The following is an 18,407-nucleotide window of genomic DNA, read 5'->3' as shown; positions in this document are numbered from 1 at the left end:
GCAGAGCAGGTCCCTGGGTGGCTGACCCGGAGGGCCCTGAGACCACACTCAACGCACCAATGGCCGTGGGGATAGGGCGGGCCGTCGGGGCAGCTGGCCAATGGGCGCGCGGCGGGGGCTGGAAGGCGCGCCCCTGCCTCGGCGCCCCCGACGGGAGCGCATCCCAGCCGGGGCGGATGGTGGAGCCGCGGCCGGGAGTCCCGGCGTGCGCGGCGGCGCCCCTGGGCGCCCTGCTGCTGCTGCTGCTGCTGCTGCTGGCTTTCGTGCTGGCGCTCCGCCAGCTCCTGAGGCAGAGGCGGCCAGCGGGCTTCCCCCCGGGGCCACCGCGGCTGCCGTTCCTCGGCAACATCTGCTCCCTGGCCTTGTCGGCCGAGCTGCCGCACGTCTACATGAGGAGGCAGAGCCGGGCGTACGGCGAGGTAGGCCCTGGGCCCGCGGCCACTCCAGCCGGAAGCCGCCTCACCCGGGAGGCTTGAGTTTCCCGCCCACCGAGGAGCACGTGCTTCTGCGCTTGCGCAGGGTGGTGTGGGCGCTGCCTGCCCTCAAGTTGCCCCCGAATCAGGTTGCTGCTTAAACTGTTGTTTAATATATAAAATATATATGTTACATATATATATATCACTAAAAATAAAAATTGGCCTTTAAATTTCTGAACCCAAAGTTCTTCTCATCAGGGTAATTAGATTAGTGATACCCAAAAGCAGAAAAAGGCTACCCAAAGGCTATTACATATGATTTTGGTTACTATGCGTGAAAAATATTTTCATTTGGTAGTATTAGGAGTTGACCATAGGGTCTGGCTAGGTAAGCGCTCTACCACTGAGACACACCCACTACAACAAAAACTTATTATACCTACAAATTTAAAATTTGTCTTCACACCAATTATTTGAAATGGTTTCTCGTTGAATAGGCAATTAAATCTTTTATATATAGCTATTTGAGCTGAAAGGAAAAATTTAATATGAATATTCATATAGGACAAGTGATGTAAGTCTGTTCCAGTAAGCTAACATTAAATACAAGCGTGTGCAAGACAAGGAATAGTTTGATTAAATTGATTCGAATTTGGCATAAATAATTTTGTTTCTTGTACACTGAGTAAACCATACATTGTTTACAACGATGAGTGTTTACCACACATCTTATTTGACTAACCTGTGCTGATAGCTGCTAAGCTAAGCTGCAAGGAGCAAAACTAAAAAGAACGTATGCGCTGCAGAGTGATAACCACCAAACATTAACTCTTGTAAACTACTGCTGGATTTGATCTTTATTCTAGCTGTGAAACTCCGCTGAAGGTCTCTCATAAACTTAGAGATATTTCCCAATTCTGACAGTGTAAAACTTAGTATAAGTTGTTAAGAGTAGAAAGAAACTTATCTCCTGTGCTTTGGAAAGGTTGTAGGAAGCAGTTCATAGGAGATATTTTTTATCTCCCTTTTTAATTAGAGATGTATAGTCAAAAAGCAAATAAATCTGAACTTTAAAATAGTTCCCACTTTTGTGCACTCTGAATTTAATTCTTTATACTTTTTGAAAGAAAAACAGCAGTACCCAAGATTCATATTTATTTTTAAGCAATCTTATATAGAAATGTGCTGCAGCATAAATTGCCATTTCTTTGGAGATTCATTCTTGATTGTTTTAGCTTCTGCTGTGATTAGATTCTTAATGTAGATTTTGAGCAGCATTCCATAGCTAGCAAAGTTGATATAAGTGGATTTGTCATTCTCCTTCAGGCAATACTCTTAAGGGCAATAAAGATGATTACTTTGCATTACAGCAAACAGAATTGACAGTTTATTTATTTATTTTATGGCAAACTTTTATTGGGAATTTATTCAAGGCACTGTGTGGAGTTCTATGAAGAATTTAAAAATGAAAAAATAAGTCATTTTAAAAGTATTTATAATTTAGAAGCCTGGCAGATGAAAATGTTTCAGGTTCAAATTAATATTAAATTAATGTCATGGAATGTTTTATGTGAGCTGTGATAGATCAGACATTTTAGGTATACATATAAAAGTACATATATTCTTAAAAGCACATAAAATATGGTCTCTAAAGACTTGATATGGTTTAGGTACTATGACAATCAAGAGAGGCATTCCAAATGAGAAAACAGACCAAGCAAAGGTTGAAAATGTGTCAGTCATTTACCAGCATTAACACTATGCACATTTGTTTGTTGTTAGTACTCAGCCAATGATGTTGTAATAATATGTATATGTTTGTGCCAGAATTCATTAATTCAGCATACATGCATCAGTTGTCATCATATGCCATGAACTATCATGTGTGCTGGTGATATAGTAGTGAACAATACAGAGATCTCTGTCTCTAGGGAGCATATATTCTATAGGGGAAAGACAGACAAAGTAAATATAAGTAAATTATATTACATATTAGAGTTGTATGGGATATGGCAGGAGCTGAAGTAGAGGACTGGAAATGGGCACTACGGGAGGGTTGAATTTTAAGTTAGTCAGAGCAAGCCTCGTTGCAATGGTGTCTTAAAAGGAGATGAAGGAGGGGCTACAGGAACATCTTAGGGAAAACACACCAAAAGTAGAGCATGAAGCAGCGTTGTGTCGTGGTGAGCATTATCCATAAAGACAAGAGTAAAATCAGGGCCAGTAAGGAGGTGGCTGTGATAAAGTGTCGTAAGGGTGAAAAGCAGGTGGCTTGAACACTGAAACAGAATATTTGAGATAATAAATTTACAAGAAGAAAAGATTTTTTGCGGATTGTGTCTTGGGTGTTTACGTCAGTTGATTGACCCCGTTGCCTTTGGGACTGTGAGGAAGCAGTGCCACAGTGGGAGCGTGTGACAAAGGAGACTGCATCATGCAGCCACGAGGCAAAACGGAGCAGAGCGGGAGCCAGAAAAAAGCTCCTGCTAGATTCCTTAAAGCTACCCTTTTCCTGGAGCACTAAGCAAAAGTCTGTGTCTTTAACGTGTAAGCATCGGAGGGATAGTTGAGCTCTGAAATGATAAGAAACTTGGTCACATTCTCTTATAACTTCAAAGTGGAAGCAGTACGTGAGCTGAGCTGCTGAATGTGTAGTTTGGGGGGGGGAACGAGTCAGCGTGGATCGATGACCTTTGTTAGTTACCTTTCTCTTGTAACCAAGCACCTCATCAAAGCAAACTACAAGAGGAAGGACTCATTTGGGATGGTCCAGAAGGTAGAGTTTGTCTTGGCAGGTACCAGTGCCTCCGACCCTCCCTGCCGTGCTTCAAGCTCCCACTACCTTCAGTTAGCCCCCACTTCCCAAAGGTTCGGCTGCGTCTCCAAACAGTGTTGGCAGCTGAGGATAAAGTGGTCATGTGTGGAGGGGAGCACTGCACATTGGAACAGGACCTGAACACCTTGAAGGATAGCTAGACAGTGTGGTCATTAACTGGGATAGTAAAGTTTTCTGTGTAGGGCTAGTTTGGGTGAAGACAAAGTTATATGTAAAGATGATACAGCAGCTTCTAGAAGGCATGAGTGTTTGGTGTATTTCTGTTTACATCTATGCTAACACAATTACAGTAGACATCTAAAAACTGTTCAATAAGTCAAAGATTGAATAAACATAATCTTGGGTTCTCCCATAGATCAAAACAGTTTAAAAGTAAGTTTGGTTGATGTAAGTTTACTAAAAATTCTTAAGTATAATATACAACTAGATTAGGTAAATTTTCCCCAGCTCTACTCTCTTAACAGACAACTATCTCAATTTCTTGAGTAAAGATAGATTGTATAATAGCTTTTAAAAGTGATGAGTCCTTTTTCAATAATCTCTAGTCACCACAGTCTGAAGTCTTTGACATGCATCCTTCCTCTCTTCTGCCTTCATACTTTTGCACCATCCTAGCAGAATGATGAATTTGGTTTTTTTCCTGCATCAGTACCACTTCCTATGTATGTCACTGAATACATTTCTGGGAAAGGCTTTTCTTAAACAACACCAATACTGAAAGGTCTCTCATTTGCTTATGGAGCAGCAATCTCCTTTGTGCTAAAAACTCTTCCATGGCCACTGTGAACTAATGCCACTGTGTACGAAATCTACACTTTGCCCACAAGATTCTAGATGTATACACTTCTCTATTCCAGGCATCACCCTTGGGCTAAAGACTCTGGTGGGACTGATTGTGTTTCCTCTTGGTAACCTTCATCACTTTTGTTGACCCACTCCTGAAGAACTTTTGTTATCAGCTAAGACTTCTTGTTTTCTTCTGAAGCCGAATGCACCATAATTAAATCTGCCTTAGTTGTTTGCACAAAGATAAGGCTTATCCCAGGGTTTTATCTGTAAGGAGCTCTTAGGAACTCCTGAGAGGTCAGTGAGAAGCAATCTTTGGGACCAGGTGGTAGGTAGGCAGGCTTCTCTTGGGTCAGGCCTTACATTATCTTAGCTAAGGTCCAGTTCCGGAGTGACTGTCAGCGAACCTGAGGTGAGCATATGGTTGGTGTCTTGGCTAGTTTTTATAGTAAACTCAATGAAACCTAGAGTTACCTGGGAAAAGGAAACCTCAAGAAGAATTGTCTCAATCAGTTTATCCCACCTCGGAAAAGATTGTTTTGACTGATGATTGATATGGGAGGGCCCAGCCCACTGTGGTCATGACAAGATCTCTAGTGTACTGGCTAATCATATATCAACTTGACACCATCTGGAATCATTTGGAAAAGAGAGCCTTAATTGATAAAAAAAAAAAAAAAAGAAAGAAAGAAAAAGAAAAAGAAAAAAAAAAGAAAAACCTACCAGTTGGCCTGTGGGCAAGCTTGTGCTACATTTTCTTGATTGATGATGTGAGAGGACCTAGCTCACTGTGGGCAGTACCACCCCTGGACTGATGGTCCTGGGTGTTATAGAAATGCAGACAGAACAAGCTGTGGGAATCAAAGAAGTTAAGCAACAGTCCTTCATAGCTTCTCCATCAGTTAGTTCCTGCCCTGCTGGTATTCCTGCTCTCACTTCCTTCAGTGATGGGCTGTAATGTGGACTTGTAACAAGAAATAAACCCTTTCCTATCCAAGTTGCTTTTAGTCATGGTGTTTTATCACAGCCATAGAAACCCAGTGGTTCCTGTCTCCAGATTCCTGCCCTGACTTCCTTCATTGATGGACTGTGATCTGGAAGTGTATGCTGAAAGAAACCCTCTTCTCCCCTAAGTTGTTTTTGTTCATGGTGTTTATGACAGAAAAAGAAATCAAACTTGAATGTGTGGCAAGAAACTCCAGCAGGTTAAGATAGATTATTCTGTTTTATTTTCCCCTTGGCTGAAAGGTATCTATTTGTGTACACGTGGTGAATGTTACTCCTCTAAAGTCAGGGTCCCATAGAACCTGGGGTTTAGAAAGTCAAATACAACTGGCATATGCTTAAAGTTCAAAGCTGTCTTTTGGACTTTACAATCCTCTCCGCTGACTTCAAGCTGGTATAATAATAGATAGATGGTGCTGGTTATTCATTTGTCTTGAAAGTAAAATGAGATTCCTACATAATGAGTATTTTGACACAGAATGAATCCCAGGATACTATCTAAATCAAATCTGTTTTCTGTGGCAATACTGAAGTCCAAAAAGTTTGTTTTGTCTAGTACCCTTCGTTATACCTTATACGATGGTTCCATCAAGGGTGGTATAACTGCTCATGCTGTCTAAACACTGCCAAGTAGCAACTCCTTACACTTTTAGAGAAGTAGTAAATACTGGGAGGGATAGGCTTAGAACATGTGGATTCCGCGGTTGTTTCTCTGTACCTTTTGCTGTTTGAATGTTGTTTTTCTTCTCAAAGATTTTCAGTTTAGATCTTGGAGGCATATCAGCTGTGGTTCTAAATGGCTATGATGTTGTAAAAGAGTGCCTTGTTCATCAAAGTGAAATTTTTGCAGATAGACCATGCCTTCCTTTGTTCATGAAGATGACAAAAATGGGAGGTATGTTTATTTTCATCTATTCAGTGAACCTATTTTTAAGACACATTCCTTATTTTAAATAACTTTAGTGTGGACAGATTGTTTTGTACTTTGTGAAATGTGGGTTTGAGGAGCCCTCAGACTGAATTCAATAAATAGTGTTTTAGACCATTACATGCTAGTTTTATTGCCATTCAGTTCTAAGCAACGTAAGTAATGTTGTAAAGAACTATCTAGTGACAGATTTTCTATCATGTACAAGCTTCTAGAAACTAAAGTACACTTCCTTAACTACTCATCACTATGCTATATACATTGAGAGCTGTAGTTTATGCTGAGTGCAGGCAGTCTCTAGAATTTAGTAATGATCAGATTTGCATGACTTCATATTCAACAAGGGAGAAAAGTTGAAAGCCGACACAGTCAAGGAGAAAGCAGAAATAAAAAGTCCAAAATAGACTGTTGATATCAAGTAGAGCTGGTATTTGACTTTTTTGTTTTACAGTGATAGTGTTCTACATTCCGTAATGAGACCTTCACACTTACTTTCAAAGAGAACCTTAGTATCTTGCTTAAATAAGCTAAATGGGAGGCAATAATAGCATTAGCAAAATTTTAATCCATGTTTTGGTTTTTATTACATGAGCAATTCTGATACCTTGACAATTTACAGATGTCCTTGACTTTGGCATACTTTGTTGGGTATCATATGCTTTTAACAGGAGGAAATTTGTATTATAAAAATCTAGTTTCTTGGGACTGGAGATACGGCTCACTGGTTAAGAATACTGGTTGCTCTTCCAGGGGACCTAGGTTCAATTCCCAGCACCCACATGGCAGCTCACAACTGTCTGCAACTCCTGTTCCAGAGGATCTGACACCCTCACACAGATACACATGCAGTCAAAACACCAATGTACATAAAAATAAAAGCAAATAAGTAAATAAAGAAAGAAATAATCTAGTTTCTTTCAAATAGAAACTTGTGATTTGGGGCTGTTTGTTTAATCCAAAGTTAAATTTTGTATGTAGAACATATATCATCATTTGTCTTGTATAACTTATGTGTGTGAGAAAAGCTGAGTAATAAGTAGATTACGTAAGCCTACTTGATTTGTATTTGAGTACACAAGACTGGATGGTTTCTTGTGGTAAGAGAATGAAAATTATAGGTATTTTTTGCCTTTCATGAGGAAGAGACCAGCTTTATCTAATGCTCTATGGCTTTTGAGCAGCACCAGCTAGAACATGTATTTAGATAATTGAGAGATAAAATCACTTGACTATCTATCTTTGAATTTTTCCTTTCTGTTTTTTTTTTATTCCACAGCATTTTAAGTACAAGATAGTATGTATTATACAATATTTTTAATACTTTTCTTTCAGGCTTACTCAATTCCAGATATGGCCGAGGATGGGTTGAGCACAGAAGATTGGCTGTTAACAGCTTTCACTGTTTTGGAAGTGGCCAAAAATCTTTTGAATCTAAAATCTTAGAAGAAACTTGGTTTTTAATTGATGCTATTGAAACATACAAAGGTAGACCTTTTGACGTCAAGCAACTAATAACAAATGCTGTTTCAAATATAACTAATCTGGTCCTTTTTGGCAAACGATTCACTTATGAAGACACTGACTTTCAGCACATGATTGAGTTGTTTAGTGAGAATGTGGAACTTGCTGCCAGTGCCCCAGTCTTCCTTTTTAATGCATTTCCATGGATTGGTATCTTACCTTTTGGGAAACATCAAAAGCTATTCAGAAATGCAGATGTGGTCTATGATTTTCTCTCCAGTCTTATTGAAAAGGCTGAAGTCAATAGAAAGCCTCGTTTACCTCAGCACTTTGTTGATGCCTATTTAGATGAGATGGATCAAGGCAAAAATGATCCTCTGTCTACATTCTCCAAAGAGAATCTAATCTTTTCAGTGGGTGAACTCATCATTGCTGGAACTGAAACCACAACCAATGTGCTACGCTGGGCAATTCTTTTCATGGCCCTTTATCCCAATATTCAAGGTGAGGTACGCCTGACCTCACTCAGGCTCTCCTCAGGGTCATATATACTTTAGAGTGTTTTGGCCACGTGTAAAGCAGTTTTAGGAACTAAGACTGTGCTAATCAGGAAGGGAAATATTTCATCATTGTAATTTTTAAATCTAATATTTTAATGCAAATTTAAGAAAGGAATAAATAAAACAATAAAAATCACTTGAAGGCTAGTCGTGGTGGTAATATTCCCCTAATCTCAGTACTCATGAGACCGAGGAAGGGGAATCGCAAGTTCAAGACCGCTGCAGCCTACAGAGTGAGTTTAAGACCCCCCTGGGATGTGTAGCATGGCAGTGTCTTTAGATATTCATGTTTTAAGCCAGGCATGATGGTGCATGCCTGTAGTCAATCCCAGGCAGAGGCAGGTGGATCTCTGAGCTTGAGGCCAGCCTGGTCTACAAAGCGAGTCTAGGACAGCCAAGGCTACACAGAGAAATCCTGTCTCTAAACACACACACACACACACACACACACACACACACACACACACACACACACACATATATATATATATTCCTGTTTTATAAAGGATGACAAAGGTTGAGTATCTGGAAGCTGCAGAGCTGGGGTCTGAACTTGCTTTTTCTTATGCAGGGCTAATGTTGTGTATTTTTCTGCTGACAGTTACGCTGCTCTGATTCTAGGCAGATTATACATTTATTCATAGACCTTTCTTACCTTACCTGGAGTGTCGGTTATTACTAATGTAGATGGGGGCATATAATAAAGTCATATAAGTACAAGATGATGAAAAATTCAAATCTAGATGTACCCATAGTCTGTTGACTAATTATAGGTAATCGTTTATTGTAACCCACAGAGAGATAAGTTTACATATAATTTAGTGAATTACATAATAACTTTAACATGTTTCTCTGACAGGACAAGTTCATAAAGAGATTGATTTAATTATGGGCCCCAATAGGGGGCCTTCCTGGGAAGATAAGTGTAAAATGCCTTACACTGAAGCCGTTTTACATGAAGTTTTAAGATTCTGTAATATAGTTCCACTGGGGATTTTCCGTGCCACCTCGGAAGATACAGTTGTACGTGGTTATTCCATTCCTAAAGGCACAACAGTCATTACAAATCTTTATTCTGTTCACTTTGATGAAAAGTACTGGAAAGATCCAGACATGTTCTATCCTGAGCGATTTCTGGACAGCAGTGGATATTTTACCAAGAAGGAAGCTTTGATTCCTTTTTCTCTAGGTAAGAAAACACAAGTATGCAATTTTAAAGTAGAGCAATGACTCATTATTAATACCTTCTCAATTTGAACTAGACAATTCTGAATACATAACATTAATACTTTTTTAGTATTTTTCTTTTTATTGAAAATAGATATATTTCCCCACATAATATATCTTGACCACAGTTCTCCCTCCCTCTACTGCTCCATGTTCCTCTCCACCTCCATCTGATCCACACTCTTTCATTTCTCTCATTAGGGGAAAAAAAGGCTTCTACAGGATAATAAGATATAACAAAGTAAAATATAATAAAACAAAATTATCACATCAGAGTTGAACAAACAATAGCAGTGTTGGAGAAGGCCCTAGAACCAGACCCAGTCATGCATACACTCAGTCATATAAAAACTAAACTGGAAGCCGTGCATATATACAGAGGGCCTGGTGCAGACCCAGAAACTTTTTAGCTTGTGAATTGGGGGTTGTTGTCAAACTTCTAGAGCAAAACTTCAGGAACAAGTATAGGAAACTGAAACTCAGAGAAAGAAAAGGAAAGACAACTCCAGGTAAAGCTCGAATCTAGCAGCCTTGCCTTCTAGTTTATCAAGCCATTTCCAACTAGGAAACACTGTTTCTGTTACGAAATAAGACAATCACAGAGCTGTACCACTGAGTCCGGTATCCAGTCGGTCAGCTGAGATGGGCTTCCATTGGATCAATAAGAACAGGATGACACACCTCATAGACCTTCTACAGCATGTTGTAAGCTCTGTTACATTCTACAAGAGAAGCCAGATACGGAACCAAATCCTTAAAGTCCATGATCTAAGGAAACCAAGGACTGTCTTTCTGCAATGAAGTGCTAGTTTCTAAAACTCCTCTCTCATGTCTTCTAACCTAAATCCCAAATTTCCTGCATGGCACCCAAACATTAGATATTAATTTTAGTAAATGGTCTTTAAGCTTATTTGCCTTTTCTGTTCAGGGAGAAGACATTGTCTTGGAGAACAGCTGGCTCGGATGGAAATGTTCCTGTTTTTTACATCACTGCTTCAGCAATTTCATTTGCACTTTCCACATGAACTAATTCCAAACCTGAAACCAAGGTTGGGCATGACACTGCAACCTCAGTCCTACCTCATCTGTGCAGAAAGACGCTGAAAGTGCACAAATGTATTTGAGACAACATTGTTGAATCAATAATGGTGTTTGGGCCAAAGTCACACTTTTATAAAGACAAGTAAACACAGATACATTGTTTAAAATAGTGCTAGAGCAATAACAAGCATTAGGTGTTACTTTTAATAGCTTCCATGCATTCTTACTATAGAGTGTACTGAACAGCACGAAGGTGTAGGTGTTGTGCAGATACAGAGAAGGGCCACGGACGCTCTAAACAGAGCTCTTGATAAGTCTAAGGTTGCTCTGATCTGGCCCCATCCTGAGGAACTTTGCTCCCAAACAGTCTCCTTTATGATCAGGTGTTGTGATTAGCAGACTGTGGTATCAGTCCAGGACTAAAGAAGAAATAAAACCCATACAAATGAATTTTGACTACAGAGTGTTTTAGATATGATGGTAGAGAATGAAAATGCTTTGTATTTAATGTAGACTGTTCCAGGGCTTTCGGATATTCCTCTCTACGGTGTATTCATAAGAAATGTCTTCTTCCTACAGACAGAAGTTTCTGTGGCCCCTGAGCATCCGTCCTTACAGCAGCAGCTCAGTATATAGGAAATACAGTATGCAGTTGTCTTAAAAATCATTCCTAGACATTGCTTCTTTTTTTGTAGGCACACTTTTCCTGGCACCACTTCTAAAAGCAGTTACGGAGCTCAAAGATTCAAACATCTTATCTTACTGAGGTCTTAGTTCCATGGGTTAGCCTTTTTTCCCAACGTTATTCCAATTTACAAGACAGGGTAATTTGTAAATTGAGACAGTTGAGAAAGATGGAATGCTATTACTAATTATCACAGGACAAAACAAATTGGACTTTATTCTTACTCATTCATAGCTATTTTTTCATTATTGTTTCTTCTAAGGTTCTTTAAAGGGCCTGTGTCCTTACTACCTTATTTTTTGGAGAGCCGCAGTCTTAGAGCAATTGAAAATAACAATGGCTTTTACGATGACTATGGTTCAGGGGACGGAGAGAAGGCTCAACAGTTAAGAGCACATATTGCTCTTGGAGATGACTTGAGTTCAGTTCCCAGTGTCCACATCAGATGGTTTACAGCTGCCTATAATGCAAGCTTTCGACTCTAATGCTTCTGGTATCCATGGATATTTCCATTATATGGGCATATATTCCCCCACACATACACATAATTAAAAGTAATAGAAATAATCTTTGTTAAAAGTAGGAAGAACATGGATTTAACCATATCTTGCATTATCTGGTAAAAAAATTTCCTAGTTTCTGTGGTTCAAGTCAGGAGCTTTTGGCATCTGATGTATTAAGATATTTCTAGTTCCAATGGAAAATCCTGTGCAAACATACTAATAAGTGGAAATTTAGAGGTAATATGAGACAATTAAGGTTATAATAGCATAGATGTTTCATGGTTTAATTAAAAACCCTATTTTTTCTCATCACTCTTGCTTCCCAGACGATAGCAGCTTTATCTGAAGGCTAGTCTATGGGAGTGTATGGGCTTCACACATTGCCACATAGGAGATCAGGCTGGTTTCTAGGGACACAATGAGAGTTTTTCATGTAACCCCACAAACTCTTCCTTGTGTTACAGAGTGTCACATGCTCATACATGTTGTGGTTAATTTAAAACTGTGGTCTAATAAATGTTTATTATTAGCCTAATTATTACCATGGCAGCATTTTCTAACCTGCTATGAATCAATGAAAACACAGATACCTGATATATTTAATTAGAACAAGCCTTTACCCAGGGCAAGGCAGAGATTACCTCCTAAATTATCCTCCAATAACTCCCAATCTCCATCCCATTTCATCTGCTTCTAATAAGTTCTATTTGGACTACATCCCATCCGTAATCCCAAAATAATTGCTAATGTTCTCTCTTTCCAAGGACTTTATAGTTCTTCCTCTGTGCTCACTTGGCTCTTTTCTTATCCCATGGTGATTCCTCTCCTCCCTCCACCCTGTTTCTCTCACCCAAGATCCTCTCTGTCTTCAAAGCCTGCAAACCATAGCCATGCCTCCCCCGTTTGTCTGCCCAGGTGTGTCGGCTTTTTACTGGTCAAATAGGGGTAAGTTCTTAGACAAGGTTATATAGCAATACTTGGGCCATATTAAAAGACATCAAACAGTAATTAGCGTCAGACCAGCCTCCAACACATTAACTTAAAACTGTTTTGTGTTGTAACTTCTCCAAAGTATATGTGCTACACTAGAGTGGAATACTTGTCTAAACAGCTATGAAAGAGGATCTGCAAGTCAGAAGACCGTTTGCTGTACCTACTTCATTTGCTGTTACTACTTTCCTACCTAACTTCCTGAACCTTAGCGAATGCACTAAGCCAGCTTGTTGTGGAAGTTTTGGTTTATATGTAAACATGCTTTTTGTTTTAATCCCAGGTGTGGGATATGGAGGCTGCTCCAGTTTGTCCAAGGCTGATAATTGCCTCCTGAGAGAGAGCACATGATCTTTGTCAGCTATGAACTACCTCATACAGGGGGTGTGGTCTTTGTCAGTGGGGATGAAAGACACATCAAGGGAGAGACTGGGGGCTCCAAGAAAGAAGGCTGCTGGTGCTGTCCCCTGCTGGAGCTGTCCCCTGCTGGTGCTGTCCCCTGCTGGAGCTGTCCCCTGCTGGAGCTGTCCCCTGCTGGTGCTGTCCCCTGCTGGTCCTGGTTGCTGTGGATACCCCTGAACTAGAAGTTGGAGACTGAACTTGCCTCAAGGAACCCAATGACCCTAAACAGCAGGAAGGAACTAAGGAAAACTAAGCCCCTCTCCCCACTAACCTTCTTTCTCTCCTACCTGGTGTTGGAAGGGATTGGGGTGGAAAAGGGAGAGATATAAGGAACCCCAAGTAAAAATAGATTTTAAAAGTATGCCAACAGGTTGCTCTCCAGTCTGTTCTTTGACATAGCAGAAGGTCTATCCTTAACATCCTTAGGCCTCTTACTATAATTTCTTATAAAATCTACATTCTGGGGGTTCTACAGGCTTGGCAGTCTTACTGAAGAAAGTAACCTGGTAAACTGAATTGTGGTAAAAATTAAGTAGGCTTTGTTCTTTCAAGTAAGGTTACTATTGCTTTTAGTATGGACAGGGATTTCATACACTTATGCAGAATGCTATTTTGTTTACCTATGCCTTAGAAAATCTTTGTATTTTTTCTTACATCTGTATTCATAAGCTATTAAATGCAGAACCTCCTTAGTCTCACTGCCCTAATTCTATAGTCGAGAAGATAGGGGTTCAAACAGGAGAAGTATGCCCTCTGCGTCATGGCAGAGGCATGCCTTACCTTGTCTTACATTATCCTTATACCAACTGTTTTATTTTATAGTCCATATGGTTGTTTATCAGATGTCACTCAACCATCTGGAATCAGTTAACTAATAAAATACTGAATTTTATAGATACAGAAATGAATACAAACCAATAGTGAATCCATAATAGTAAATATTTATTTGGGGAACTGATGGCAACTGAGCATGATATTTCTTCTTAGATGCCGTTAAGATAACCCTAATTTCAGAAAGGCTGTAAAGACATTGAGGAGATGGGCTGTGAGTGAACAAACTGGATAAGATTATGCATGGACAGCCTGAGGTGGAATTGAGAACGTGTGTCTTCTTCACAGGGTGGCCATGGTGGAAATCAGCACACACATGCAGGCTAGGCAAAGAAAGAAAAAGTGAAAAGAAAGCAAGCTGTGAAGTGCAGAGAGGCTTGGTGGTTAAAAGTATTTTCTGCTCTTGCAAAGGACCCAAGTTCAGTATGCACATGACAGCCCACAACCCCCTGCATCTCCAGTTCTGATGCCTCTGGCCTAAGCAGGCACCCACTCTCATGTGCAAATAACCACACAGCACACAAACGGACACACAGAGACCCACACACCCACAACACACACAGGTGTGGGATGAGGAGAATATGAATTAAAAGTAAACTTCTTAAAGGAAAAAAAAAAAGCTGGCAGATTCCTCAGGCAAATAAATCAACAACAACAACAAAGCCCTACACCCTCCTCTTCCTTTCTTTGCTGTTTGTCCATCTGCAAAATGAGCTCCCAGTGATAAACATCTGAATGGTTGGGCACTATGCCTAGCAGATAGTGCCGCCCTCATATGTATGTTACTAGGCCGTAGACTGAGTGCCAGTTAATTTAACCTGAAACACAAACTAAACTTGTATTTCACCCACACTGGAGATCTGTGCATTTCACTATAAATGATAACTAGGAAAACACCAGCAAAAAGGACTAGCCTTGGGGGCTAAATAAATTTAACCACAAAGCTAAGACAAACTGAGACATATGGACAAAAATAGCCACATTTGACATCATTGCAGATAAACATTTTCAAAAACAATGAATGGAACCCTGAGTAAACGCCTTTACTCCTGTGGCCGTGCCTGGGTTGACCCAGTATAAAGCACGTTGAGAATATTCTGAGCTAAAAGGCAAAAATACATCTCACCTACTAAGTGTTACAGTTTAGGAGGAAAGTGCATTTCAGAGTGTCAGTTGCTTACTTCGATAACTAACTGTATGACTGATTAGGACTTGCAGCTTGCTACTATTACCCTGGACCATAAGAATCATGCCATGGAACACTACCCTAGTGGGGAAAAATCAAAATTTAAAGTGTGGTGGCCGAGTGGCGGCGCGTGGCAGGTCCGGAGGGCGTGAGGCGGCAGCGGTGGCCCGAGCTTGGCCCAGCCTGACCCCTGGCCCTGGCCTGACCCTGAGTGCTGTGGCTTCGCTTCGGCCCAGGAGCCTTCCGAGAGCGCAGGCCGGGGTATGACCGACTTTAAATTGGGCATTGTGCGCCTCGCCAGGAAGACCAAATACACCCTGATACATGAGCAAGACATACCACTGGTGGAGAGCTACTCCTTTGAGGCTCAAATGACAGTAGATGCTGATGGAAATGGTGCTAAGATATTTACACACGCCTTCGACCAAAACCTAGGAAGGGGCTCAGGCAGGCTTCTGCATGAACTGCTGTGGGAACGACACGGGAGGCGTGGCTCCCGGATTTCAGGTGCTACATCTCAATGCTGTGACTGTGGACAATCGCCTGGACAACCTGCAGCTGGTACCTTGGGGCTGGCGATCCAAAGCTGAGGAGACGTCCAGCAAACAAAGGGAGCAAAGCTTATATTGGCTTGCAATCCAGCAGCTTCCCACGGATCCTGGAGAGGAACAATTCCCTGTCCTGAATGACCCGGTACTATACTGCCAACGGGGATGTGGTGGAAGAGGAAGAGAATTCCCGTACCTACTATGAGTGCCATTACCCTCCTTGTACAGTGATTGAGAAGCAGCTTCGAGAGTTCAACATCTGCGGGCGTTGCCAGGTGGCCTGATACTGAGGCTCTCAGTGCCAGCAGAAGGACTGGCCTGCCCACAAGAAGCACTGTCGGGAGTGGAAGCGTCCCTTCCAGCATGAGCTTGAGCCAGGGCTGAAGAGCTGCCACTGCTGCGGGTTCTAAGCTTCCAGCTCGTCGTGAGCACAGAGGAAGACAGACTGGCAGTTGAACCTGGAGATGCCGAAGAAGCCAGCAGTGGATCCAGAGCAGCCGCCATAGACCTCACAGCAACAAGCAGCCTGTGGGAACAGTGCCCCTCCGGTGTTCACCTTCAGCAGAGACAACGGGGAGGCTCCCTAGGACCTTTCTCATTACTTATATGTTAATATCTTTGTAAACTCATGTACAGTTTTTTTTGGGGGAGAGGCAAGGGGAAGGGTTAGCAACTTCAAATAGAATCATTTGTTGTATTCCTCAAAAGAGACTGCCATGTAGTTGAGCCTCTTGTCTGGGCAATGGGGGTCCCACTGAGAGGCTTGCACAGAGTCATGTCTAAACAGGCAGAGTAAAGGGGTAGAATCATCCTTGTTGTGGCCAGTCTCTGCTCCTCAAACCCTGCTGTTCGGCCTTTTTATTTTTTAAGTTTTTTTTTTCTTTGAGACTGGGTCTCTTCTTGTAGTTGTGGCAGTCTTGGAACTCCATATGTAGATCAGGCTTGCCCTGAGCTTGGAGATCCAGCTGCCTCTGCCTCCTGTGTGCTGAGATTAAAGGTGTGTATAACTCAGCTTTATTTTTGAGAGGAACTGGTTATAAGGAATGGATTGGGAGGGCCCGCCATCCCTCTGTTGGTCACAGAGCGCCAAAGTATGTTAGCTAGAGTGCAAGGGAGGCTCTGACTTTTCTAGTGGCAGGTGTTATGGGACGTTCCAGTATTCTGACTACTGCTTTAGTTACTAAAGGGTACTTGTTTTGGTTTCTGTTGCTGTGATAAAACATGACCAAAAGCAACCTGGGAAAAAAAATAAAGTGTGGTGGCCACTCAAAGTGCATCACTCCACAAAATTAAAAAATTGTGTCATGAAACATCTGTGATTTAAAACTAACAAATTTAAACATTTATGGGAACAAGATTAAGTGCAATACTGCCTAAAATTCAGTGCTACAACAGAAGAAGGGAACTTTTGGCTACTCAAAGAGAAGCAGATGATAAGAGGAGGAGGGTATAAAGATGTGTAATCACTGAAAGTTAAAATTTTATTAACTATTCAGAAATGTTTTTTAGGAAAGACCAAATAATATGAAGTCTTTACAGAGAATTATCTGAATAAATGTAAATTGGGCTACTGTAGGCTCAATTTTCTTAACCAATATATTTTATTACAAACTTATTAACTGAGTGTATGTCCCTTATAACCTGACTAACCAAAACAATAGGAAAAGAGGATTAAAGAATAACAAATCCATGAGGATATCAGTTCCAAGGAGCGATTCTCCTGGCGTAATCAGCTGGATTTCTTCTGCTGGAACCTGGAAAAACCAGAACCCAGAACCTCAGCAGGAGCCCGGAGCCCAGAAGCCTTCCCTCCAGTGGTTCTCTCTAGGAGCGTCTTGAAGTGGAGCGATGAACAGGCAAAACCATCCCAAGTCTCCAGAGGCCCCGCCTCTTGTGTCTGGCTCACTTATATATCTCCTCCCAGAGTCTGCTCACAGATCTTTTCAGCTGGCAACGATCAAGCTCCCGCACGAGGTGCTTTGCCTTCTAGTGGATTAACACCACCTGTTCTCTCACAAGACTGTTGCCATGCCACACTTGGCATCATAACAAAGACAGGTTTATCTCTCCTTCAGACTACTCTATGTTTTATAAGCTGTCAAGACTGGATAATGAAGCAAACCATGCTATAACTATAGAGAGGAGATACCTGAAACAGGATGAAAGGATGGAGCTGGGCGTGGTGGTACACACCTGCAACCCCAGCTGGAAGCCAGACCATCTGGAGGTCACAGACAGCCTCAGCATGGTTGGAGGCTAGCCTGGGTTATACAAGTCTTACCACAAAGGTTCCTTTTAAACGACAGGCATAGGGCATACAGGAAAGAAACAGTGCAAGTAAGATAAAGGCATGCATTTTATGTAATCCTAAAATGCACTGTCCTAAAGGAAGCTAGAATAGTGCACCAAACAGCACCTTTCAGGAAACAAGTCTTCACCTTTCCCATGCATTCAACTGCCATTTTTAAATAGTAGGAGTACAGGGCTGGTGATGGCTCCCTAGATAAAGTAAGAGTACAGGGCTGGTGATGGCTCCCTAGATAAAGTAAGAGTACAGGGCTGGTGATGGCTCCCTAGATAAAGTAAGAGTACAGGGCTGGTGATGGCTCCCTAGATAAAGTAAAAGTACAGGGCTGGTGATGGCTCCACAGTTAAAGTAAGAATACAGGGCTGGTGGTGGCTCCACAGATAAAGTAAGAATACAGGGCTGGTGATGGCTCCACAGATAAAGTAAGAATACAGGGCTGGTGATGGCTCCACAGATAAAGTAAGAATACAGGGCTGGTGATGGCTCCCTAGATAAATTAAGAATACAGGGCTGGTGATGGCTCCACAGTTAAAGTAAGAATAGAGGGCTGGTGATGGCTCCACAGATAAAGTAAGAATACAGGGCTGGTGATGGCTCCACAGATAAAGTAAGAATACAGGGCTGGTGATGGCTCCCTAGATAAATTAAGAATACAGGGCTGGTGATGGCTCCACAGTTAAAGTAAGAATACAGG

At 41.4% G+C, this 18,407-nt stretch overlaps 1 protein-coding gene, 1 long non-coding RNA gene and 1 pseudogene across 5 annotated transcripts in view; 2 read left to right on the top strand and 1 right to left on the bottom strand.

The window, feature by feature from the left end:
• Window positions 1–5,890, bottom strand: part of LOC311590495 — a 41,925-nt gene extending 36,035 nt beyond the window's left edge. The window contains exon 1 of the long non-coding RNA XR_014776894.1: window positions 5,762–5,890. This is a non-coding gene — a long non-coding RNA (uncharacterized lncRNA). The remainder of the gene's footprint in view (window positions 1–5,761) is intronic.
• On the top strand, window positions 139–11,760 carry CYP2R1 (cytochrome P450 family 2 subfamily R member 1). Of its 3 annotated transcripts, none has more exons than XM_084769516.1 (5): window positions 139–419; window positions 5,797–5,938; window positions 7,304–7,456; window positions 8,852–9,181; window positions 10,148–11,760. In XM_084769516.1, the coding sequence occupies exons 1-5, from the start codon at window positions 177–179 to the stop codon at window positions 10,321–10,323; spliced, it is 1,044 nt and encodes a 347-aa protein (XP_084625642.1). In that variant the 5' UTR covers window positions 139–176; the 3' UTR covers window positions 10,324–11,760. The 3 variants fall into 3 exon arrangements, with proteins under 3 accessions (XP_084625642.1, XP_084625640.1, XP_084625641.1); XM_084769514.1 differs by having other exon boundaries at window positions 7,304–7,936; XM_084769515.1 differs by having other exon boundaries at window positions 297–419; window positions 5,894–5,938; window positions 7,304–7,936.
• Window positions 11,761–11,889: 129 nt separating this feature from the next.
• On the top strand, window positions 11,890–16,105 carry LOC311590486 (zinc finger MYND domain-containing protein 19-like; annotated as a pseudogene). Its single transcript has one exon. The product of its transcript is annotated as a zinc finger MYND domain-containing protein 19-like (transcript).
• The last annotated feature ends 2,302 nt before the right edge of the window (window positions 16,106–18,407 follow it).

This window comes from Acomys minous (assembly GCF_964271855.1).
Source record: "Acomys minous genome assembly, chromosome: 2".
Taxonomy (NCBI): domain Eukaryota; kingdom Metazoa; phylum Chordata; class Mammalia; order Rodentia; family Muridae; genus Acomys; species Acomys minous.
The sequence above is the reverse complement of the archived record's forward strand: the minus strand, read 5'-3'. Positions and strand labels throughout refer to the sequence as shown.

Coding starts and splice junctions, on each gene's coding strand:
- CYP2R1 (XM_084769514.1), top strand. CDS start 177: ATGGTGGAGCCGCGGCCGGGAGTCCCGGCGTGCGCGGCGGCGCCCCTG. Junction 420..5,796: donor AGAGCCGGGCGTACGGCGAG/GTAGGCCCTGGG, acceptor TTCTTCTCAAAG/ATTTTCAGTTTAGATCTTGG. Junction 9,182..10,147: donor TTTGATTCCTTTTTCTCTAG/GTAAGAAAACAC, acceptor TTTTCTGTTCAG/GGAGAAGACATTGTCTTGGA.